General features: G+C 40.7%; 1 protein-coding gene across 1 annotated transcript in view; it reads left to right on the top strand.

The window, feature by feature from the left end:
- RELN (reelin) overlaps positions 1–26,671 on the top strand; it is a 293,911-nt gene that overhangs the window by 188,563 nt on the left and 78,677 nt on the right. The window contains exons 15-22 of the mRNA XM_072867100.1: positions 881–1,009; positions 2,160–2,269; positions 5,172–5,238; positions 6,185–6,418; positions 7,004–7,165; positions 11,466–11,702; positions 17,515–17,707; positions 20,372–20,484. Of these exons, the coding sequence (XP_072723201.1) occupies positions 881–1,009; positions 2,160–2,269; positions 5,172–5,238; positions 6,185–6,418; positions 7,004–7,165; positions 11,466–11,702; positions 17,515–17,707; positions 20,372–20,484 (1,245 nt within the window). The remainder of the gene's footprint in view (positions 1–880; positions 1,010–2,159; positions 2,270–5,171; positions 5,239–6,184; positions 6,419–7,003; positions 7,166–11,465; positions 11,703–17,514; positions 17,708–20,371; positions 20,485–26,671) is intronic.

The following is a 26,671-nucleotide window of genomic DNA, read 5'->3' as shown; positions in this document are numbered from 1 at the left end:
TCGGCACATGGATGGTTTGGTTTACTGCTAGTCAATGAAACCAGAGAACAGCAGCCTTTTTCCTGGCAAACCTGGAGGTTTTGCATATGGTTATGTCCCTACGACTCACAAAATTCACCACTGAGCACTCCAGGCTCTGTGACGTGGGAGGAAGCCTCCAAAGACCACTATGGCTGGGCAACGCAGAGGCTCCCACGGCTCCCGCGGGCTCTGCCTGCTACGGGTCTCTCTGAAGGATGCCCTTCCCCAGGTCCCCTCCACCATCTGCAATCCTCAGGGGGGGCTGGCCACTTTCACTGTTCCATAGTACTTTTCTGGTCTCCATTTAGGTACGATGGGTGGAGGAGGCAGGTGACTGAGGAGTCCAGTGAAGTTAATATTTGTCAGCAATGGAAGGGAAGAGCCAGCCAATGCATGAATAACTAGTGGTCTTTTACCACCTTCTGAAGATGTAATGGTTAGCAGCCAGCAGTTATAAGTGTCCTGTGCTCACATGATGCTGTCTAGCTCTGATGAATCCAAGTTTTCTCCTCATTATTTCTGAAACCATTTCCAGCTGAAATATAAGAGTAACAACAGCTCATTTAACAGCAGCAGTGTAAAAACACTAGCTAGATGGTGGCCAAAGAAGGACTAGGTGTTTAGACAATCCTCAGTCTATAGGCTGCCCTTTTGGTTTTTAAAGACTCAGATTTGTTTCATGTTTGTATTTTCAGGATTTTTTGTATTCAAAGTCTGCTTAAAATTCTTTCGCGTTTCAGCATCAGTTATTAGGAATAGCAGATTTGGTGGTTTCTCAGTGTTGGTACTTCTACATTCATATCTATGCCAGGTAGGCTCACGGTGTCTTTCTCCTTTCTTTCCTCCACTGTGTTATCAGCGTCAGCTTGGAGTTTTCAACCAACCATGGTCGCTCTTGGTCCCTGCTCCACACCGAGTGTCTGCCTGAGATATGTGCTGGGCCTCACCTCCCCCACAGCACTGTCTACGCCTCTGAAAATTACAGCGGGTGAGAGTGTTCTCTGCAAAGCTAACTGAGATGCAAGATTAGAGAAGTGAATTATAGGTGTCAGAAGAAAGCAGCAAAGCACGCAACCCCATGTCATCTTTCATTTTTTACTAGCTGAGGACAGCAAGGAAGGAGTGTTCTGGTCTCCCTGGCTGCCCAGTAATGAAATCTGAAATATATGGGGCTTCTGCTGTGGTATAATATTATTTTTCTGATTCTAAAGATAGATTACAAAAAAAACCTGTGGACAGCATGGTGGTAATTATAAGAAAAGTTATACCTTGTCAAAGCCACAAAAGTTTTCTTCTTAGTCAGAGGAACCATCAGTCAAAGCCATGTTTACATCCTCAGACACCTTCGCTCACTTGGAATCCCAATATTGGGTTACAATGAAGCACATCCTCTGTACTTCTGCAGATGGAGATGGTTGTTGGTGTCACTTTCTTATATCAGCCCTTCTCTTTATTAAGTCTCTTCGGTACTGTTCTGACCATAAAAACTGTGACATCTTGTTGCATAGCACAAATCCCATGACTCTGTATCCCTCTGTATCCCAACTTCCACAGACACTTCAGAGCAGCAGGTATGACCATGAGAAGAAAGTGTAGTTAAAGCATTGCTATGATCGGTGACCCCCATTTCTGTACCATTTTCATAGGAACCATTACGCCCGGCGTGTGTAGGAAGTGCAGCCACTGTGGATGACATGAGGATGATGGCCCAGACCACAGCAGGCCAAATCCTCTGTGCCCCTCTTCTTACGCCTGAGGGTTTCCACCAAACAGAGCTCAGTCATACTGAAGGGTCTAATGCAGTATGCAATTTAGGGATATTCACTGTGATGGAGGAGTTGTGAAGCAGGTTAAGATCTTTGCTGACTTCATGCATTCATACAGGGAAAAAAAAAAGGCTGGGTTTTATAATGGAATAATTAACATTCATATAGTGTATGAAAATATCATGGCCCAAGTTCTTTTTTTTTTCATTTATATTTTCAAAAGCTGCAGTAACTTCACTGCTTAGTTTGTGCAGATCTTAGAATTAAAAATTCTCACAAAGCTTCCAGTATAAGTAAACACATGTGCAAAACATACAGTTGCTTAACAACTATCAGTGTAAAATGTTACTATTTGTGTTATATGTATTTCAGGTGGAACCGAATAACTATTCCCCTTCCCAATGCGGCGTTAACAAGTGACACAAGGATTCGATGGCGACAAACAGGACCAATCCTTGGAAATATGTGGGCAATCGATAATAGTTAGTATTCTTATCCATGATCATGATACATCAGAAGAGCAAATTTTTATATGCTGCTCCAAGTAAACCTATTTTCCAGAATCAGAGGTCAAAGGATTTTCAGTTTGTCAAATTCCTTTTCTTCATCTCTGCACTTGGTAACAAGTGCATTTTGAAGCTAGAGGGGAATTCTGTCATTTGAAAAGACAATAGCCTAGTAGATTACCCTTTTTTTCCTTTTAATTGAATGCTTTCCAAGAAAGATATTGGTGGCAAGGGCTTAATATAACATTTCCTCTGACTGCTGAGTCCTAATTACATAAATAGGTACTACACTGCGCTATTAAGGACATGTACTGTGCCAGCCTAAGCAACAGTTACACCATCTGGGACATATTTTTCCTTCTGGACATAGAAGACCTTCATAAAGCAATGCTGCTACCAAACACTGACAAAACTTTTACATTGTTTACAATATCTTCAGGGGGAAAGTACCATCTGTTTCAGGGAACTATTCTTCTTTTAGGAAATTATTTTTCACCTACCTGTTCTTTAAATGGATGTGAAGAACTGGGAGGAGCTTATATTGACTCATATAATTATAAAACTTAGTGCAGAGGATAACCGGGGCCGAGCTTGAAAGGAAATACTTTAAAGCACAGAAAAAAGATTTAGGAACACAGGATAAAATAGATACATGGTATGAAATGCAGAAATAAGTATGATTTAAAGGGCTAACTATGAGAAGGTGCAAATTTTTTAGCTTTGCTCATCCACCTTAGATGTTTTGGGACTAAGTAGACTACATGCAGAATTTGTTTTGTTAGATTTGTGAAGTATGTAATTTAAAGATTTACAGTGATGTACAATAGCTGTGAAATTTTGTAGTGATTCCTAGTAAGGTTTGATATGGACCCTGGGAATGGTAAATTGCTACATTTTGCAAAATTCTTAAATTAGATTACTGCCTAGTTTTGAAAAGAAAATTCTTGAAGCTGCCTTGATAATGTAATGCTACAAATGGAAGTTTTTCACAAAAAATAATGAAAACTGTTCTCTTAATCACATTAATGGGAAGTATTAATTAGGTATATATACATAAGAAGATGTCTGTGAGTATCTGCAAAGATGAGTTGCTACCTAACAAAATGCAGACTGTAAGTGTTGGAGATGCTCACAGAAGTTCACAGAAATAAAAGCAAGATAAAATCAATGTAAGTATTCAAATTCTTTACAATGGAACAAACAACAAGATTTTGAAAATTAATGGACAATTCATATATCTGCACTACCTTTGCCTGTACAACTAAATACAGTTTAATCAAAGGATGCTGCATGCTCCACTCTGTACCATCTCAAAAGCAATTTTACCAACCATCTGCCTAAAAACTGCCTGCTCTAAAATTTGTTTGAGGTGTAGAACCGTGACACGGGAATCAAGTCTTAAAGATGAGCGTGTTTATGAGGTTTTGCATGCCTCCTTTGTTAGATACTAGTGGGACTGAAGCTTTGCACTTCGGTGTTGTAGGGAAAGACTTAGAAATATTGGCAAGCTACTCAAATTCTTGAAGAGAGGAAGATTTTCAAGGATTCAGCACTCTGACTTTTAGCTTCACAACTGTTTCTTATGTGAATTAAGTTTTAAATGAAATCTGGAAGCTGGCCATCTTTTAGAAACACTGGAAAACCGCCAATTTTCATAAAGCTTTTTTCATTTTGAATGACATCATTACATCTTTAACCCTTCTACTTTTACCACCCCCTCAAAAAGACCTCGAAGGAGACCAATAAATCAAGCAGACAGAACAGAATTTTTGCACCCTGAAAAGTGAGAAAATCTAGAAATCACATGAAGTCTGATGGGGAGTTAGTTACAGGGAGTAGCTAACAGGGATTGAGAGTGTGTCTGCCAGGGAGTACTGACACACTGATATGATGGGCAACATCATAAAATTAAGAGAGGGAATAAGTGCTGCTTGTTATAGATGATTTCAAATTGGTGGCTATTTGGATGACATTCCAAAAGTCACAGTGCAAGTGGGTAACTCCAAGTAATAGGAATTCTTCAGCAGAAAAGATGACACTATTCATGGTTATGGCCTGTTTATCATATTGTATTGAAAGAACATTGCCCACAATGTTTGGGCTACACCCAGATTAATGCATTTGTTCTATACCCAGATTAATGCTTTTCTTTATAGTAGTGCAATGAGATGTAGATTATACTGAGATTTGTTCATCTTTCCATCCTTCATACTTTTCACAAAATAACACTGTCGATTAGGAGTCATTGGAAGAAGATGAAGTAAAAGAGTAAAACAAGTCTGGAGTATTTTTGCATGCGTATGATTTGGAGTTTTATTCCATTTGAAAGAATCAGTGAAAGTGTATGATATTTAACAGTTACTTAAGACATATCAGGGCAGATTCTAATTCCAGTAAATCCAGTGAAGTTAAGTATGTGGATTCCAGTGAGAGAAGCAGCGATACATTTTAAAAATCTACAAGACTGCTATTGGAATGGACTAATATATATATTGGATTACATCTCCGAAATAAGATGAAGAAAAGGGAAGGCAAGAAAATGGTCAATGCATAGCAAATCATCTGATCTCATTCACAGTCTTAGAAAAATCAGGTACATTAATTAAAACATTGCTAGTGTCTCAAGCCACAGGTAGACATTACCCATTAAATAATAGATTATCCCTGGCTATCCTTGACACAGAGCAAAATTCCATTACTCAGTTCTACAGAAGGGTACAATCAAATGCATTTTATCCTTTTGTAGACCTCTTCCAGCTAGTGGGATTAAGATAAATACAATAACTGTATGATCAGGTCTGTATACTTTCTTGTACTCGTTATTATCTATTTATCACATAGCATAACCCTTCATTTAACTGATTTCTTTTCTCTGCAGTTTATATTGGTCCATCTTGCCTCAAATTCTGCTCAGGGCGAGGACAGTGTACTAGAAACGGCTGCAAGTAAGAGTTATAATTCAGTACTTGTATTCAATTTCTGTCACATAGTTCACTTGGTGATCTGAAAGTTGAAGTGATTTTCATTTCAGCCCCTGCTTTTTGAGATGGCTAAATATAAAACTAGCATAGCCCCCATAATGCATAAAGCTCACTGGAGAGCTAAAAATCAATCTTTCTAAACAGCAGCATATTTAATTTTTTTTTTATAATTTTCTTTTAGGAGAGAGTCTAACTTCCAGTTCACCTTAAAATGTGCTATAGAGCACACTGGAATGTCAGCGATGCATGCTTTATACTCGTTTTAGAGATGATTTGGGGCTGTATCACTTTTATATTAGATTTCGGGAAAGAATCACAATTTTCATAGTTCTAATATCCCATAGCCTAACAGACCTCAAGGACAGAAGGTCAGCACTCCACTGGTTCTGAAAGTCTGGCTTGTTAAAAGTGTTCTAGCCTAAAAAGTAAAGGTACTCACTCAAAATCAGTAAGCACATTCAAAATATTGGTGTAACTATTTTTAGGTATTAACAGGAATGTGACCCACAGGGCGTTCTGTTCTGTTACTCAGTTTCTTGTAATCACATCTGACATGCTACAAATAAAAGCAAATTAATCATTTTACATACGAACAACTGTGAATTATGTTGGCAGTATTTTTGTTCCAAAAATGAATAAAAATATTTCTGTGTTGTGTGTTATGTGTAGATTGGTGGGGTGTTCATAACGATGATTTTTTTAAATTGGAAAAGTAAGTACTAGCTAAAAGAAAGTCATTGGTTATGCAATACCTAAATGAAGGTTACAGAGGTTCTTGGTCCTTAGATGTGAGAGGGACTTCGTAGGCATCTTCAGTTCATGAACAACTGCAGCCACTGTGTTGGTTTGCCAACCAAGCACAGTCGAAGACGGGTCATTAATTACACTGTTCAATCTTCCTCACCCGCAGGTGCGACCCTGGCTTTTCAGGGCCGGCGTGTGAGATGGCGTCGCAGACCTTCCCCGTGTTCATCTCGGAGAGCTTCGCCAGCTCCCGCCTCTCCTCCTACCACAATTTTTACTCCATCCGGGGGGCCGAGGTCAGCTTCGGCTGCGGGGTCCTGGCCAGCGGCAAGGCTCTGGTCTTCAACAAGGATGGGAGGCGCCAGCTTATCACCTCCTTCCTCGACAGCTCCCAGTCCAGGTGAGAGGGAAAGAGCATCAGTGTGAGGCAAAGAAACTGGGAACCCCTCCCCTTCCAGCCACAACCTTGTGTGTTACTAAGCCGATTGTTTTAGCAGGAGGAAATGTTTTTTTAAAAAACTCCTCCTTCTATATTTTAATGGTGATTTCATAGCCTTGTCTTTTTTCCTCCTGCTTTGTAAACAACAGAGGCCAAAACAGACTGGAGGGAAGTTATTGTACAGCTCAGATGGAAAATATGAAATGTTAATATCAAATCTGAGTGTCAAAGCCAAGTGCTAATTAATTATTTATAAGGTTGTGTTTATTTGACAGCTTGTGGCAGCTGATTAGATCCATTCACTATCTCTCCCTCCCCTTCAGTGCCTAATAAATAATTAAATGCTGTAATGATTGGCATTTTTTAACTATATGTGCCACATTGCATTACTTGACAGTAAAAACAAATTGCACGTACAAAACCCCATAACTGATACTTATCAAAATTTGTCTAGATTGAGAAGATCTGAAACCAACCTGGTTAAAAAAAAAAACCAAACAACACTATGCATATGGTACCCTATAAATATCTGTAATTCTGATCCAGGTTCCTGCAGTTCACGCTACGCCTGGGCAGCAAGTCAGTGCTGAGCACCTGCAAAGCACCCGACCAGCCCGGGGAAGGAGTGCTGCTGCACTACTCCTATGACAACGGGATTACCTGGAAACTACTGGAACACTATTCTTATCTCAACTACCACGAGCCAAGGTATATGCATGAATATTACGAGGAGTGTTATCTACATGCCGTTAATGCTGGTAGCAGTAGTCACTGCAACGCAAAGAGTAAGTACATCTGCCCGCATGGTGCAGGAGTGAGTGGAGAGAAGATCTTTTACTGCACACTGAAAGTTACTGCTTTTCCTTAAAATTTTGCAGTTGTTCTGGGCACTTCCCATTTTTGCCTGCTTCTGTAAAAATGAACACGTGGATTTAACGGCATCCGAGTCTCAGGTGATGTGACGGAACAAGCCAGGGCAGTGCGGGATGAGTGAGAAGAAATGTACTTGTGGGAAACAGGGGCATGTCTCCTCCCATGGAAGCAGGCACTTGTAAAGATAAATTAACATAAATTATTTGTAGCTTTGAAGCCATAGATACCTTCACTACACCATCCCCTGGGATTAGGAGTTTGCAGGCAGCGCAGGACAGCTGAGACAAAATCTGACCGTGAGGGTCTCTCCAGGTCAGCAGGGAAATTGCGCCTGCTCCCGTTATGAAGGGGATTACACGACTTTGTGCCTGTGCCTGTGGGCTTGACTCAGTGCCCTGGGATGTCCTGCCAGTGACCGTGCCTGGGAATTGTGCAAATCACGAAGAAGCTGAACAAAGAGCTCATCTCGTCTGGCAGCACCTGTGTTTGGTGTCAGATTAGAGAGGAATGTATCTATCTGATGTATTTACAGAAGAAGGTATTACTTAGTGTTAATTTGTGAGACCATCCACCAATTTTAATAAAGCACATGCAAAATCAGGAGTCTCCCCAAGCACACCTGTACCACAAGCCCAGAACAATCTGGGCTGGCTCTGTGCAAACCCACGCAAACCTGGAAGCATCCACCTTCACGCAGTGCTGCAGCAGAACCAATAAATCCCGATGAAAGGAGATGCTCTGCGAGAGGGCACAGGAGAGGCACAGCCCATGGGGGCATTGCGGGTCTCATCCCACCTGGTCCATTCCTGCCCAAGGGTGGCTTTGCCCTGTGTCCTCTTCTGTACCCCTCCATCCAATTCCAGGATAATGCCTGAGTCAGCCCCAGGCTGGAACTATAGATACGTCTGCAAGTCACTTTAGCTACATATAACTTTTATTATTTATATATATTGAGCTCAGATCAGCTCATTTAAAAAAAAAAATTAGAATCCCTCATCTTGGTAATAACTCAATACAAAATTACAATATACCAAAGGTGTTTAAGAATATTCTAATGGAAAAAACTTGTAACATTAAATATATTTCCTGGGAGCTATAAGAAATACTCAAAAATCTGAGAGGAATAGCTGTATTTGGTAGAAGTATATTGCATGTGGGCTTTAATTTCTGAAGTTTTAAATGCTTTCAAAGGAAAGACCCCATGAGCTGGAACGCTCATAAGCCTTCTTCAAAATTTCCTTTCCCGTCCTTTATTATAGTCACATATATATTTTATATGGCCCTGTTTCTAATTCTTAGATTCAAGATTACAACTGTAGGAATTATATTTCCCTAAAGGTTTTTAATATATAGCACTATGAAATTTTTATAACAAAAAGGAAAATACACATTCTGGTGACTGATTTTAATGAAGTTTAAGATACAAGTGTAGTAAATTATATTGATGCCAGAGACCTTTTTTGCTTTTTGAGATTAAGTATGAAACAATTTCTGTTATTCTGACAGGGCAAAGAGCTAAGCACAACATACACAGGGTAGAAAGGTTTTGCCATGGGATATGTACACTCCGCTCTGGGTAGACAGAAAAATGATAGGCGTACAAACCTGAAGATAATGCTGGCAATAATTATGATGAAGAACATGAAGAAAGCTTCACCTTTTCATATTATGTTGTCTGAAAATATCAGCATTTTTGGTAACATAGATGGACTGCTGCAAAGTTTGGCAATCAATCTGGATCCTGAAATTTAATTAATCTTCAGTCATACAAAAAATAATTACACATTTAATGTTCTGCTGAAAAGGTGCATTTAATCTGCTAACATTTGACAGCTGCATTTTTCTTCTGAGCAGAACAGCGGTGGCTTTTCAATATTAGGTATGCGCATAGCTTGAAAGAATGAGATCAGAGCAAAGGTCTCCCAGCTGGTTTTTAAGAAATCTAATGGTAGCTGGTAATGTTAGTAGGAACTCTTTTCTTTTCTGAAGCAGAAAAGTCATTAGCAAGAATCTCCCTCCCTCTCCATCTATCTCCAGGAAATCAAAGCCAGACAGGAGAAGCTGTTATAACTGGAGATGTAGTCAGGTTCTGCATACTAACATATGTGCCATATACGGTGGTTTACACCAACGTTTTAAAATTGTGTTTGCTTAATCCCCTGGGATGAGAAATTTATTTTAACATGTGTTAAATATTTTAACATCTGATAGGTGTATCAGTGGTGTATGTCATGATTTAGGATTTTCTGTAAATTACTGTCAGTGAGAATTAGTGTCCATGTGGGCGAGCTTATGAGAGTTAAGAGTAAAAGAGAAGATGCAGGCATCAGAGACAGCCACCAGCAGAGAAATATGCCCAGGATTATAACAGAGCATTAGCTCACACAAGTGCCAAGTGCTTCACGGCGTACACTGGATGCAGCACTCTTCCTAGCCAGGGTACCGGCTTTCCTCAGGTTTGCCCTACTGAACCACGGACAAAAAAACTATCCATGCCTTTTAGCATCAGTAGCTACTTAGTGTCATTTGTGCCTTTAAAAATTGACCCAAAAAGTCATAGAGTTGCTGCTTGTTAGGGAATCCTTGGTAGAAAGAAAGTCCTTGTAGTTTATTCACATGCCAGAGAGCAACAGGGCTTGGTCTTTCTCTTAGAAGGGTATGAAGTCGTTCAAGAATGTTTATTTGAGCAGCGAAAGAAATGTATCCACCACACATAAAGTGCGTGCACTGCTGGTCCCTTGCCACAGGGACACAGCAGCCATCACCTCTGGCTGTCCCTCAATGATGCTCTCTCCAGCCTACGACCCACAGAAAGCAGCTCCTAGAAATGCCAGCCAGGACTTTTTCAGTGCTTTCCACTTGTTTAGCCAAGCCATTTGATTTTTTCTTGCTAATGGATTAACGTATTCTTCTTTAAAATCAATGTGACATTAAACAGCAGTATTTACTCTTTACAAGGACAGTTTAGCAAGTCATTTTTAAGAGTGTGGCTTTGCACTAAGAGCGCTGCAGGCACAAGACTGTTTCGTGCACACAGAACAAAACATTACAACAGACAGCTTAGAAAGCCTTAAATATGGAAAAAACTTGGTGCTAAAGTATAAAATTATGTTTCCAGTTTACCTGATTTGTCATTGTATCCACATTTCCTCTAAGAGAGAAAGAAAAATATCAGCTATATGATGAGCTTGCCGAAAACTCTTCTGCCAGCAAGTAATTGTACACCAATGGAGACAAATGTCCCTGTTGCCAGTCTGTTTCACAGCTCACGTGCACTGCGTGGGGCACCATGGTCCTGGTGATTTATGGAGCTTTCAAGAAGGTGTCATTGCTGTGGCAATTAATGCATGCTCCCTGCTGCTGTATACAATAATTGCTCCTGGAAATTAGATATTACTCTTAATTTTCTTTGCAGTTTGTCAATTATAGGTCTGTTGACATAGCTGCCATGACAAATCAGGTGACCTTGCATACCAGGAGAAGCGCCTGGGACTCACCTCCAGTTGCATCTCTATGCAACTACAGAAGAAGAGTGTGTGCCATAAGAGACCACACACAATCACACTGTCTGACAAGATGAACCTTTTCCCCTTTGAACGTGGCAATTTAGAGGGATGGGTTCTTCTAGGACAAGACCAACACAGGCATGACATCAGTGCTGTGCAGAAACAAGCACAGATGTTAAGAAGATGCATCTCTTCAGATCAGGATAAAACCCACTGAGTCTGAGGAAGTGGAGCTGGAATTTGTAAATATTTGTCAGCTGATCATCCCTTTGGCAGCCTAAGCCCCTGGCCTGCAGCTGGGTTTCAGATGGAGGGCATTCAGGTTTCTTCTGGCAAGCAAGAGCAACTGTAAAATTTACAGAGAGCTCCACAGTATTAGTAAAATTTACAAAATTGATGGCTTTTGCACATGGCTGTCTTTCAATAAATACATTGACTACCAAGAGAACTAACGATTCCCCTGTCCCTGTCACTGGTAGAAGCTATACCAGCAGATGCTAAGGTATTTCTGGGCTGAATTTAACCCATGATTTTTAGCGTCAGTAAGAAAAAAATAACCATAAAATACATCCCCATGGAATTATTACAAACAGTGAAACTTTCACTAATAATTTTGTTTTGTTTTCCAGAATCATTTCAGTGGAGCTGCCTGAAGATGCAAGACAGATTGGCATTCAGTTCAGATGGTGGCAACCATATCACTCTTCTCAAGGCGAAGATGTGTGGGCGATCGATGAAATCATCATGACCTCTGTGCTTTTCAATAGCATCAGTCTGGACTTCACCAACCTCGTTGAAGTCACACAGTCTCTGGGATTCTACCTGGGAAATGTTCAGCCCTACTGTGGACATGACTGGACTCTTTGGTGAGAAACACGTATTCATTTCTGTTCTACTTTTGTTTTCTTTGTCTATTCATCCTGCTAAGAACCAAGTGATTTCTGCAAATGAGTCTTTCTGGCAGCTATTCAGGGTAATTGTGTCTCATCCTCACATTATGGACAAAAATACAGTTGCTAATCTAATTGCAATTAGCAGTAAGTTTTTACACCCCATTGCACAGAGATTTATGTTTGATGGGAACCTTGAATGTAGCATTCTTTCCCCGCAAAATATTTAAAGAATATCCTAATAGAAACAATTCAGAAAATTTTCATAATCTTCACTTAAAATCCAGTCAGGTTAATATGGGTATACAGGTTATGAAATAATCTGTTAAGTACAAACTCTGAATATTTTGTAAGTGATATTCAGATCTCTTTACATAGCCATTAGTTTACACTCCAAAAAGGAAAGGCAGCAGAATGTTGGTAGAATGACATTAGTCATTGGTAGTTATTGTGTCTGGTATTATATCCATTTAGTCATTTACACTGTGATCAGCATTATGACATATTGCAATTATGCCTAAAATGTGCTGTGTATTTAGAAACAAAAGCAAGAAAACATCACATGCCCCAAAGCAAAAAAAGGCAAGAAAAGAAAAAAGAAGTGAAAAACAAAGAAAAATAAAATTCTGTTAGGATTGTGTAAAAATAAGCTTTTTTAGTAAAACATTAACCTGTTTCATAAACATTAAATTCTGGAGTACATAAGTGTAACATTTGGAATTAATACAAGGGAAGCTCAATTTAATCTCTATGTTTTGATTAAAACCAAATAACAGTTTCATGCTAGTCTGATCAACATATAAACCCAGTATGGCTTTAATTGGCATAGATATATTTATTTGGAGAAAGTACAATCACAGTAATTATAGAAAACCTGAAGAAAATATAAATAATTTTAGCGTCCCCATGGGCACTCGGAGAAACACTGTTGGAATTTTATTAACAAGTATCTCTGAGCAATCTGATTTGACTTTCTGATCATCTGTCAAACTAAAAGGAGCTGCCTTAGCAGTAGAAACAACACCGAATGTGTTCTAGCGGTGATAATGAGGCAGTAGAAGCACCATTAACCACTTTAATAAGGACAAGGAAGGTACTCACTGCTCATTAAAATGAAACAACATGTTAGGGCTCAAACTGTTTGCATCTTCTTCATCAAAGAGTTGGAATGAAAGCTCTTTAATGACATTGTTTTCCCTCTGTTCTTGTAAGACCAGTTTATCATGGGGAGTAGGGTAGGTTATTTAAGATAGCAGAGGTTCCTCTGTTTTCCTCCTATGACTCTAAATCAGAATCAAAATAATAAATGCTAAGCTAAATTCTCCATCCCATATATTGGCTAGGATTTGTAGTGCTCGGTCATAGTGGAAAAGTTGAACTTTCCATGCATCAAATAAAGAATCAAAGCTTTTGAAATATTTCCTTGCTATTTATGTATAAGTATTTTTCATTATCACTGGAAGACATGAACTCTATCCTTCAGTGACCTTGTTCCTCTCAAGGGAAATTTTTAAACTTAGACAAAGTCTGTACAAATGGCTGCTAGTTAAATTAATTATTGTTGGCTTTTCCCAGCTGTGAGTCCATTTGGTTCTCATTTTCTAACTCATGACTTTCTATGAGCAGAGTTTGCAGTAGCACTGACACCGTCCTCTTGAGAAAAGTCTGACAACTGCTTTTTCATTAGTAGAACTATGGTAAATATGCTATAAATCATTTTTACAGGGTGTCATCCCGAGGCCCATTTTCATTGAATTGCCTTTAATTGTCTATTAGGCCTCCATTTCTGCCTCAGAATCTGAAAAATTTATCCTTAAAATTGGGGAAAACTGACAAGGGGGATTTTTATTTTTGTTGAAGAGGGAGGTTGTTCTTTCCAATATCCAACTACATTTAGAAAAGAGAGTTTTGTTGATATACATATGTTTTGAGCAAAGGTGACTTTTGAATGCTTTATAATGGTCTATATCTGGAACAGTCACTTGATTTGATTGTAACCATCAACGTCTGGTTTCAGATTGGTTCTTAGACTTTATTACAGCAAGTGTATTGAGTATACTGAAAGGACTCCAGAACAGTTTTTAAATTAAGTGTTTGATGCTGTACATTAATTCATCGCTTCTCCAAAATGCTCATACACAGGCAAGGTTTTGACCCAAATGCTTCTGGAGCGTTACAGAATATTTACAGCCACTTGCTGAAATGCATTTAATTATTGATAAGGACAGTAAAACTTTTTTTTTTTTTTAATATTCATCTGGACACAAATAAAACAGCGTTATATAAATAAACTGTCTCCAGCCAGATTATGACATTATGATTTAACTCAGTGTAACGGACAATAGAGTGTCCCACTGTCCCTGGAGCAGCCTGGGGAAAGACTGTAAATCTGGCTCATAATGCACTGTCCTTATGGAGCAATATAATACAGTTACCTTACATCAGCTTGATCGTTTACCTGTGTTTATAAAATGTTTTGTCTTTTAGATTAATTATTACTCTGTAACATCCAGAAAGTTTCTTTCAGGTAATTGACTTAGTTAAAATATATGAATATGTTCAGGAATTATTTAACGAAGTAGGTACGATGTGATAGAAAGAGCCATAAACATCTCCTGCCTTTGGTGGAAGCAGAGCTGGGGCTGGTGTGAGCATTCGGCCATCACATCAATATTATTGGCCAATGCAGCTTTATAAAATCAGCTGCATCCGAATGGCTTTTCAGTATTCCTGAAAGTACCGGCCTTGAAAACGTGGTAACTCTGGGGATCCCATAGCAGTTTGGAGCAGCACAGATTGGCTGACATTGTCTGTGATATCATTCCCAGAAGTACCAATTAGTTGGCAGTGCTTGGAGGGAGAGCGATTGTTCTGAGGGCACCTATGGGTATTGTGTTCCTGCGCCTCCGCAGGTCTCATTATATATGCGCTAGAAACCAACTCACAGCTACATATGTATACAAAAATGTAGCCTTTGCATTCTCATTTCTGAAGATTTTTTAGTTAATTATTGTTATGACAGGGACATTAGTCTGTCTTTTACAAAATCCGGAAACACATTCCAACTACATGACTCCCAGAACAAACAAAGAAAACATTTGGTATTCCAGCAGAAGAGCATACCCCTAACCACGTACATGGGAGAGCTGGAAAGAGAAGAAGCGGCCAGTAAGGCGGAGCCCTCACCTTTAATGCTACCCTTGTTCAGCTGAAAGCAATTTGTGGATGATAAAGGACTTTGTGAACACATAATGTGATTTCCTAACCTTAAAAGAGCTTCCTATGGAGCATCACAGATTGTCTTCACCTTCTCACTATCTTCCTTTTTCACATTTCTTTAATATCCATTTTAAAGAGCTGCTTTGACTTTAAGACAATGCTTACTTAATGTAGTGCGTACAATATCCAGTGGCTAAGTTATTATTACATGAAAATGAATACTAAACTTAAAAGTGTTTTACTCATGACCTGAATGCCACCAGTAAAAAAGATCAGAGCTTAAGAATTTTTTCTAATTTTACACCAGTAATATTGAAAAGAGGGAATTTTTGTGGAGACAAAGACAAAATGAAACATTTAATTGTTTGCACCTACACTGAGCACCAGTCCTTCACTTTTCTTCCATCACTTTGGGGAAGACAGCTTCTGGGCAGATGCTCCATCAAACTTCAGTTTCAACTCCTTTATTCTGTTCAGATCAGCTTTAGGTAACCGTGATGTATTGCGCCCAGGTTGACGTGGGCAATGCCAAATCATTTTCCAAATCATTGCTACGTATAACTTTCAGCTCATTACACTGCACATGGCTGACTGATACCTGAAGAACCTGGTTGTACTGGCACAGATTTCCCAAGAGGGCTTTGGTAAAACTTTGATTTCCCACAGCAGCCATGAAATTTCAAGCTGCATTGTAGAAATTAAAACTATCTCAGATCAAGTCAGCTTTAACTTTTAGATTTGCAGGTTTTTGTCATTTTGAAAAGTACAGGATAAAGTTTGGAAACAAAAAATTTGGGCATTATCCAAACAAATTCTTCTGAGATGCATTCAGTTCTAACAATGAATACACAAACCATAGATTGCCAGCTGGACCACTGATGAGTGTGCATGATACCCTCTGCTCAACTTAAAATTATCCTTCCCATTGAGAAGAAAAACACTGACAACACTGACTGCAAGAGCAAACAGCTGAGATACAGTTTTCCAAGGCAACTTACTGCCTTCTGGTCCAGTTGTCCATGTCAGTGCCCCAGCAGTGAAGGGAATGTCCATCCACAGTCAGTTCGTGGTGCTGATAGACGTAGACTGGGTAGTTTCATATGGTGCCATGAGTTGGATCATCCTTTAGAAAATGAAGTCACAGAGAGTAAAGTCAGGGAGTAAAAAGGAGCCTGGATCTTAACTTGTGCCAAGTAACAGCAATTTGATAATGACAAAACTAATGTCAGCTTTCAGTAATTTCTTCTAAAGCTTTAAGGTAGGATGCTGACATTTATGGCTTAACTGCCCTGTCTCTGGAAAGGACACTATAGAAAACAGTGTGGGTCAGTGAATTAATTTAAAAGAGTGCTCAGTAACGCTGACTTGTATTCCTAGTCCTTACACTGACTTTGTCGTGACTTTGAATTTTACAGGGGTAGAAGCTAATATGTTTTCTTGTACAGTATTGAAATATTAGGATTTCTTATTTAAGATGATAAACTGTAACTTACTCAACTATAAGGACAACCTTGAACTAGATTATTCTCTTCATCACCACTGTACTGAATGTAGCTTTTTATTTTTGCACGACGATTTGCAGTGATTTTCTTTAAAAAGATGCAGTCCCTATCCTAAATTGTTCACATTTAAGAATAGTCTAAGAAAATGTTGAAGCTGAAAGGACTACAGTACTTCTGAAGACACCAACTAAACATCCCAAGCTAAGGAGAGGGAGGCAATTTTCATTCTATGTGAACTTTCTTAAAAACATTCTGTTTTGGAGGCTAGTGTGTAGGATTCAAAGTTTAAGTTGTTATTACTTCCTCCTTATACCTCTCTTGCATTTGTTGGGTTTTTTTCCTTTTGAATAGTGCATAGAAGAAAAACCTGCATTTAAATTGAAATAACCTTGTAATTTCAAACTATATATTGTGTTACCATGTATGTGATAACTGGGTACCTTGTATCATATCTGAGGCTTGGTGTGTTCCAAACATTAATACTGACAAAATTATCTTCTCCAATCCACTGGATAATATAACTGATATCAGTATATCCTGCAGAAAGGAAGCTGACGATAGGCGATATCAATTCTGAAACACAGTCAAAAATCAGTGAATGCATTGCATATAGAATCACTTGAAAAATCAATGGAATAAAAAGTCTATGTAATAAGAATATTTTAAACTAAATGCAGTGTATCTTTACTGTTCGGTGTTTGAATGAAATTACAGCTGTTACTGTGACATGACCTTAGGCAATGGACGCTCCTGGGGAATGAACTTTCTTTTTGTTGTTTTTTCTGTGTGTTATCCTTTGCTTGATCCTAACTTGATCCTTAATACAAAGAGCATATAGTAAGAACTAACAGAATAATTCAGTGTTTCACACTCTGGGATACTTCAAGGCCTTCCTGATAATTTGCAGAAGTACCAACGGAAAGATGCTTCTGTGCGTGGTCTCATCCCATGTGCCAATCTGCAGAACAAAGAAAGAAGCATCGCTGTATTTAACCCAGAACCATTCATAACATTCCCTTCTGAATTATTTTGGGGATGGATCCTGATTCTTTCCTTACATTTCTCAGTTTTACAGGAGATTCAAAGTTAGCTTCTAGCATGCGCTACGTGGAGACCCAGTCTATGCAGATCGGAGCTTCGTATATGATACAGTTCAACTTGGTGATGGGCTGTGGTCAGGCGTTTACTCCTCATATGGACAACCAGGTGAAACTGGACTACTCCACCAACCATGGCCTCACGTGGCATCTTGTTCAGGAGGTGAGGCTGGCAGCGAGGACCTTTGTCTTCCATAAACTCTGCTTATACAAAGATCACCTGAAATATACTTGTGGCGTTGAACAAAGGAGGATGTTTTCCTCATTCCCCTTTCTATAAAGAAATTCTCAGTTGGAATCAGTCAAAATGAATAATAGAAGTATTTAAACTGCTTTTCATGCTATTTGGAAGAAAGTTATCTGAGAGCCTGAAACACTAAATTGTGACAGGAATGGACCAAGTCTGAGAAAAGAACTGAGGCACAGTTAGACAGAGCTACAGAGTAATGGCCGAGATCGTTCCTGCGCTATTGCTTTGTTTTTCAAAGCAAAATGCATCTACTGTTTCCTGGCATTTAAATGGATAGGAATTCTTTCTGCCCTTGTGCGCAGCCATTTCATAAATGGAAAGTGCATTCCTTCGGGGGATTGTAATGTAGAGCCTTTCATCTCCCATCCCTGGTTCAAACACAGTCCAGGGCCATAATGACCGGCTGTTTCCCCGTCTCTGCTAGAAGTGCAAATAGCAGTGTTGGCTGCTATTTCCCTGTGTGGCTCAGCCCTGTCTCAGCACAAATGTGAATAGCGCATTTGGCGATAATTTGTGCTTTTGTTTTCCCTCTTACATGGCAAGCTGGACTTTCCCTGGCCTCAGGGTGAACTAACCAAGGCCTTTCGGCTGCCTCCGAGCAGGTCCAGAGGGCGTCAGGGAACTTGCCCTGGTGCCTTTTCACTGCCTGCTCTGTAGGTTCACAGAGGGATTTGAACGTCCAGTTCCACATCTTCTATGGGCAATGAAAGCATTGTCCTGTTACCTTTTGCCATGTTGTGTTTCGCCACGTTTACTTTGGTGGGCAGAGTAAAGAAATGGCAATAACTGAATTTTTAAACCTTGCAAATCCAATGCTTTCTTACCTTAATTCTTACCTTAAGAATTCAGAGGAAAGCTATAAATACTGTATTTCAAACAATGTTCATGCCTTTTATACCTAGCAGGCATCATCATGGTGTCCAAGAATAGTTCCTAGTGGTGGGTATTTGGGGTTTGTCCTTGCCATCAATGGAAGATCAGTTGCCTTCAGATTTTAGTGCTCCTTTCCTCTCTCAACGGAGCTGAGTTCAGAGAGGAGAACTTGCAGACAAATCATTTTTCTCACACCACCCATGTTGCTGTGATAAAAGAGTAATAGAGAAGGCTATTTGTAGTGTATTTCAAGGACGTAATCTGGCAAATACACAAAACACTAATTAATTAAAATGTTTGAAAGTTTTGTTTGCTTCGCATGCACTGATCAGATCCTATTTTATAAGATCTTTTAGGGGAGATGAATCAATGAAAAATGTTTGAAAACTGCTGGAAAGGAAATTAAGCCTTTAGAAAATCTAGTGAAAAAAAAAAAAGGAATAAGCGATCAGGTTTTCATTTAATACTCTTAGATATTTGAGCAATAAATTTCTCTGTAAAATAATATATTCTTCCCTTCTTCATGTTTAATATATAATTATTGCTATATAATTTAACTATATTAATATTCTTAATTGTTTTAACTACTGTAGAGTATCAATGCTTTATTATTAGTTTCATAGCAGTCAAAGTATGCAAAGTATGCTACTTGCATAGGCGAGTGTCTGTCCCAAAGGTCCCCCTTGTGCCTGACACTCTACATGGGGTGAGCACAGCAGCGAACAGCGAAAGACTCTCGGAGAGGTGGGGAGGGTCAGGAGCTGTGCTGGGGCAGCAGTGGCAGAAGGGACACTCCGAATGGGTAGCTAGAAAAGGAACACACAGGTTGGTAAGAACATTCAAGCGCTTTACTAATACCTCATCAAAACCATGACACAAAAGTTTTGGGTACTGTGGCAGCAATATATAAATAAATGAATGGAATATTGCAGAAAAATGGAGTAACATGGGAAGGGCAGATCTAGAAAACTGTAAGAGGCTGGGAAACTGGACTGTGTTTATATTTAATATAAAAATGTGATAATAATCAGATTTTCTGAAAAGAAAAAATAAAGTTTTGGGAATAGACCTCTCTAGGAATCTGAGTTAAATACAGGAAGAATCATAGAAGCAGGAAGGCGGAGTTTACACCACTTGCTGTAGGCGTCAAAGTTAATACAGCTGCAGAGCATGGTAAGGGCCTCTGGAGGCAACTTCAGTAGACCGCGTTTGGGTGCTCCCATGTGGCTCTGGCCATTCCTACTGCTGCTCCCCACTTCAGGTGGAGGGAGTGGGGGGACCCAGCATCCCCAGGCCTCACAAGTAGTTCTCTAAAATGACTGGTATAATGGTCTGGAGGTCAGTTTCATAGACTTATTCCTCAGTGGCCTTGTAGACTTACTCCATTAGTCAGTGCTAGATGCTGGGGTGAGAACAGTAAAAAAAGGAGCTAGACATCCTCACGGAGGAAAACAAAAAATTACTAGTCACTAATGCTAAACATACCTCTTTAAACAAGTCATACGGTTTTCTCCTATCCTGAATTGTACTACTGTTATTTTTCTGATAAATTTTTTGGATCATGCCAGGATTTTTCTGCTTCTGGGTCTTTTGCTGCAACATCTGGACCCAGGCAAGTTCCTGGTTCCATGAATGTTCAACCGTCGCTTCTGTTCCCAATTCTGCCTCAATGTTAAATCTGGTTTTGAAATATTTTACTTCAAGGAATGTCTTCCCAGTATGCCAAGCTGTCAGGAGTTTACATCAGCGAGTATTTACCACTCCAGTGAATTTACTCAGTGGAGAAGAATCACCGTCCTTTTACCGCAGAAGACTTGGTGAGCATTTCTTTCTTCTTTTTTTTTTTTTTTGGGTGCAGATAGTTAATCTACTTTGATATTGCTATGACAGAGATCAAGTCCTCTGTAGATCATAGTCAAGCTGGTGGGTGGGGGATGTCAGGGTACCGGGGCTGACCAGTTGCAGGTATTTAACATAAAATACCTTCCTTATGTAATTAGAGAGTGAAATGTTGGTGAAGTCACCAGAAACTATTGTTTAGGATTGTTTTTAATACATACTGTGACTCTTCTAATAAAGTTCAGACCTTTTCAAAAATAGCGGTGCTTGTCTGTAAATGGCCCACTGGAGGAAGGCTTTATTTGGATTGTTAATTTTTATTTTGCACATTCCTTATTGTTTACATCTTCAGACCAAAGCCTTGTATAAACAATAACTAATGATTCATTTCTGGGAATTTTTTACCTTTTGTTTCTTTTGATAGCATGTGTTCAAAAATAGCATTCTCTTCTGCAAAAAACAGCAACAAAAATTATCAGAAAGCCCTACCCTTTTCATCTTATTGTAATCAAACTTGTTTTGCCTGCCCTAACATTTTTATTTATTTGACTAGATGACTTCTATTATTTATTTTAAAAGCTTTATTATAATATATGAATAAAAAGTTGTCATAAATCTCAATAAACTTAAGGGCTTCCTTCATTTTAGAATTAAATTATTCCAATTAGCATTACACCTTGCTTATGTGACCTGAATCCATCACATCAACTGCAATGAGAGCTTGCTCAGATTAAGTTATCATTGTATTTCCCTGTCCTTCATAATTTTTCTGCACTTTCCATGGCCTCAACACAACCTATTTCTATCAACCACCCCACGACGATACCTTCTTTTGACCAACATACAACCAACGTACCTTCAAATGACCAACATACTGGCCATTTTTACTGTACAGACAATATTCAGAATTTCTTATTTCCAGGCAAAACATCAGGGGCAAATATTGAATCCTTAAAGTGTATCAGGTCAGGTAATACCAAATGGCACAAGTAAGTCTATGAATAGCTTCTGTGTAGTTAGATTATAATGTACTAAATCTTACATGCCGTTATGTGCCACCAGCGGTAAAAACTGTGGCTCACACAGGCACTTAGGAGTTTAGCAAGTGTCTACAATTTTGCAGGATATACTCCAAAGTAGACTGTTATTTTTAAATTTATTTATAAGTACTCAAAGTTATTATTATACACTGTATAGTTTATATTAATACCAATGTTGTGGGCTTTTTTTTCTTTAGGATCTAATAATTTTCCTCAGCATATGAGGTGACAGAAGCAAATAATTCCATTTTAATTTAGGAAACTGTGGGGAGAAATTATGATGAAATAATAGCCGGGTTCCTATTTTATGCTGTGCACAAATCATAAATATTTCACACTCTATCTTGTATCTGAAGGGAGTCCTGTCTGTTAGGAGTTTTGTTTGTAATTAAGGTACAAATTACCACTGAACATTACTTTGCTCTTCATAAAACACTTTTTCAGTATGACTGTTTTGCTGTGGAGCAATCAGGGTGAAGACAAAGGATGGCTGCATGTTCCCCTCCAAAAGCAATCCAACACACCAGACGCATCTCAGCTGCTTCCCCTCTTTTTTCCCTCCTTTCCACCGGCAAGGAGCAGACTGAGGGCTCAGTCACTCCTTTGCGTTGAGATTGGGAGGGGATTTTTTTCGCATTTTTAAAGCACATGCACCAACAGAGGGCAAGTTTCTGCCTTTACAAACCTGGAGGTTACTGGTGAACATTTGATGTGCAGAGCTCCTCCGCCAGCCCAGCCACACAGAGGGCATCACCCCGGGGGCCTGGTAGCAAATATGGTCCATAGGGCTCTTCTTCTGGGCACCCTACCTCCCCATCCTCTCCCTTCCCCACCCACACTGCTGCAACAACCACCCATGGGTGAAAACTTAGTAATGGCCAGGAAAACCAGTGCAGAGGGTGAGAGGCAGGTCTTCAGCCTTCCCAAAACCAGGGCGAGGGGAAGGGGGTTCTGGGGCCCTTCCTTCTGGCTCAGCCCCACAAGACAAGGGCTGCCAAATACGCAGCCCGCCTTGTGCTTACTGCTCAGGGAAACAAATCAGCTAAACGAGGACTCAGGACCCGGACCTGAGGTCTTGTTAGCCTTCTTCTGGCCCTCGGTAGCCTCGACATGCCCTGCCACCCCGGCACAGCCCCGCTAGGATTGCCAGAGCTTTTATCCCTGCATGCACAGCTCTTTGCTGAGGGTTTGCACCTTGGGTGCAGAGGTAGCATCAGGCTGCATTACTGTGCTCATGCAGCCAGAAAATTGTTCATAAGAGCACCTATTTCTCTTGTAAAACTTTCTGGGGTATTTCTGCACATCTGCAGATGTTCTGCATCTGGCAAGCACGAGTATACAAGGTCCCTGCGTTATCCAAGATTTGGGGTGTTAGGAAATCTGCTGCAACAGTGAGACTTGTATTGGAGAAATGAAATGTATGCACCTGCTTGCTGAAATTGTATTGTACTTGAACTGAACATTTCTAACACTGATGAAAATTAATTTCAGTTTTATGGGAGGCATTTACATATGAACAGGCCTTAATGAGATACAAGCAGCTGTCAGTTGCTGACTTCATAAACAAATCAACACCTAATGACTGAATAAGAGTTTCAGGATAATTGGGTAAATGTAATTATGGTAACTCAGAAGGTAGCAAATATAATTTTATCAGCTACAAATTTGCATTAGATCATTAGGGTTTTTAATATCAGGAGAGAAGAAAATGATTTTATTTTAAATCACATATCTGAAAAATTTTATAGCAGAAAGAACATCGTTTCACTCGCAATACATCTGGGACTCACCACGATTTCCTTGTGCTCGTGTAAAATGTCACGCAACAACAGTGACTTTTATTTGACATCAACCTGACTTAGATATAATGTCGTCAGAAAGCCAGATTGCCTTCCAGCAGCATCAAAAAAAACTGGGAAGAAATACGAGGAACTGAGGAGGTTTATTTTGCTTGTAATAAAACGCTTTCATAACTCCTCGATACTGCACTGCCCATTTGAATAGGTGTCCAAGTGGTGACTGTCCAGAAAGCCAGTATTTTATCACTGAGAATGCAGCTGACACTCAGCTCCTTATTCTCTTTTCTTAATTAACATGGCTTTTTTAAATTGTTGATTACCATTTTTAACAGCATAATCCTCTTAAGCTGTTGTTACCTCGAGGTGCAGAGCAGCCTTGGAAAGCTTTCAAAAACAGTGAGCAGGACTGCCTTTTCAGCAGCGTTGCTTTTGCAGTTGCGAGTTCAGCCTAACACGCGTTTCCCCTCGCCCGGAGAGGAATCGGGATCCGTGAGAGCTTTTGCTGCCCGCAGCCGTGTGCCGGGGCCCCGCTTTCCACACGCCCCCCCGACCTCCCCGCTGGGTGGGAAGGAGAGGGCAGCCCCTGGCCCTGCGGCAGCTCGGGGGCCGCAGGATTCCCGCAGCGGCAAAGCTGTCCCCAGGGGAGAGATCTCTTTGTCTGCAGCTCAAAATAGCCCTGCCCGCTAGGATGTGGCTGCCCGGGGACCATCCCCAGCCGCCCGGCTGATGCACGCACCTCCCTTTCAGCCGCATGTTCATCTCCGGGCGGCAACGCGACGCCTCCCTTCCTCCCCTCCCCTTAAATGAGGGAAATAAATCTCCTGCCATTGCTGCATTCAACTGGGGGAGCTTCTAAGTACCAAGCGGAGCTGAGCTCCCCTTCGCTTGACGTGCAGCCAACAGCTGAGACTCACGGAGGAAGACGGAGCTGCCGCAGCAGCGTTGTGGCTCCGTGCTCTGCGCCTTGCGGGGTGGCAGTCGCCTGCGCCCGGGCAGCTCCCTGCAGCCGGAGGGCGAGGACGAGCTTGCCCGGAGAAACCTTTGGCTCATGCGAAGCCCACGCGAGCCCCAGCACGGGCTGTCAGCCCCGGTGTCAGCTCTGCGCCTTGCAGCGTGGGGCCCGCCCTGGGAACAGCCCCGCAGCGGTGCTGCACACCTTCTAGGCAGGGTTTCAGGTGCAGTGCTGCCCTGGCACGGAGGTGTACCTTGTTATTGCCCGTGGGTGGGCTCTCCCCACTGTTTGTGCAGGGTGGGTGTGAGCCTGGTGCCCCAAAACCAGCCGTGATGCCCCCCCACAGCCACCCTGCAGGGACGTTTGCAGCGGCGGCAGCCGGCGCGTGGCCGGGGAGATGCCACACCACCACACCGAGCAGCACCGGGACCTGTGCTCAGGGGACACCGCCGCTTGTTTGGCACCAAGGGACTTCCACGGGATGTCCAAATTGCCCTGTATCACTGTAAATCCCCCCCAATGGGCTGTAAACACCCCTGGGGCTACAAGAGTCGCAGACCCCACCTCTACCCGCCCACCTTCACTAACAAAAGGCGGAGGAGCCTGGCCGCGATGCTCTCCCGCCTGTCACCTGGACAAAAAACGTGACACAATTTTATTGTGCTGGGAGGTCATGGGGGTTTTTTGCCTGCTGTAAAACCTTTCTTTGGTTTCACTATTGTTATTTTCCTCAGTGCACATGAGAGTTAACACCAGTCATTACCGTTGTCAGGGTTCTCTGCGGTGCCATTGATGCTCTGTAGTGAATGTGAACATCACCGAGGTGATGTGCTGGCTTCAGAGTGCTCAGAAAATAAACAGTAAATAATTGTGGTGAATATTGACTGTCCATTGTGCCTATGCAAGCTTAGGAAGTCCTTTGTGTGCAGATTACTGGCATTGTGCACTTTTAATGGATAATTCATAGCTCTTGTAATGTAACCCATCAATACGTTATATCCTGAGGGAGTATTTAATCGGCAGATCTGCCCCTGCAGATTAGCACTGCATGCTGTAAAAATGCTTACAGTATTTTCAATATCAAGCAGATACTTAAAAGAGACAACAAGGGTAATTTCAATTAAAAATCGAGCCCTTAGGCAGCTTCACTTGTTTTTTAAAGAAATTAAAAATTGCTATTCTAAAAATTTCTCCAAGTATGCCCTAAAATAATCTTTGTATGCTTGTAGTATGCAACTGGATAGTTAACTGCTCTGCTGTACTGTCCATTTTAGCTGCACAGGCCACCTCTATATGTTTTTCCACTTCCATACATGCAAGCAGAATGTACAGTATACATACTGTAAAGGCAGTATACAGCCTTTACAGTATTCATTTTAAGAGGTCATTCAACTTTTTTTTTTTTTTTTTGGGGGGGGGTTAAATTAAAGTAACAGCATTATATCCCATGCCATCATATCATAGGCATATGGCTCAGAAACAAGCTAGGAAAGAAGCTCCTACTTCTTGTAGCAACCTCCTGCTTCTCATCCGCAGCCCACCCAGTCGGCCCTTGGCCAGGCACAGGTCTGTCCCAGTTTAACATCTGATTTTTAATTCTTTGCAGTCAGCCTTGCTTTCCCTGCCCATCCCCTCCACAGCTCTGCGACCCAGCCTCAGCGCCCACATTGCCCCCACCACCCCTATATTCCCAGACTTGTCACGCAGCTGGCACAGTCCCTTTTGCTCCAGCATGATGAATGATTTCCCACCTTTGTTTCACTTCACATGCAATATTTTTTTCTTGATCTCATTCTGGCACGAGCATGGAGTGGAGGGTCCCTGAGCCCACCAGCTGGGAGCTGCCGCTAGCCAATGCCTGTAACCTGTTGGATGTGCACAGGTTGGCAGGGCAGCTTGGAAAGGCTCAATGGTGACAAAAATTACTCTTCTCATGATTCAGTTTCTTCTCTGGCCTTTGTTTTTTGAGGGTGGCAGATGTCAGGCTGGGTTTGGCTAGCAGAAGTCACTCAACATGGAAAATGTCGATATCAATGGGACAATCTCCTAGAGGGGCAACATCAAGCACTTTTTTTAATAGATAATGTTACCTGATAATAAAGAAAAATAAAGCTGTTGAAGAGAAACTATTTAACTGGAAAGGAGAAACTACAGCAAGGTTTTCTGATTGAAGAATATTACAAATATCCAGAGCTTAGTTATATATAGGCAAGTAATCTAATCCAATTATTCCCTACCACAAAACCTGGGTGTTACAGATTTTCTCTGAGTAGTTGGCCAAGAGCAAGCTATTTGCAATGTGGAAAAATATAGGTGCTATGAAACAGGATCTTTGTCAAAAACTGGTGATTGTAATGTCACCAGTGATATGCAA

This window comes from Ciconia boyciana, chromosome 1, assembly GCF_034638445.1.
Source record: "Ciconia boyciana chromosome 1, ASM3463844v1, whole genome shotgun sequence".
NCBI classification, from domain to species: Eukaryota; Metazoa; Chordata; class Aves; order Ciconiiformes; family Ciconiidae; genus Ciconia; species Ciconia boyciana.
Note: the sequence above shows the minus strand (reverse complement) of the source record. Positions and strands in the feature narration are given on the sequence as shown.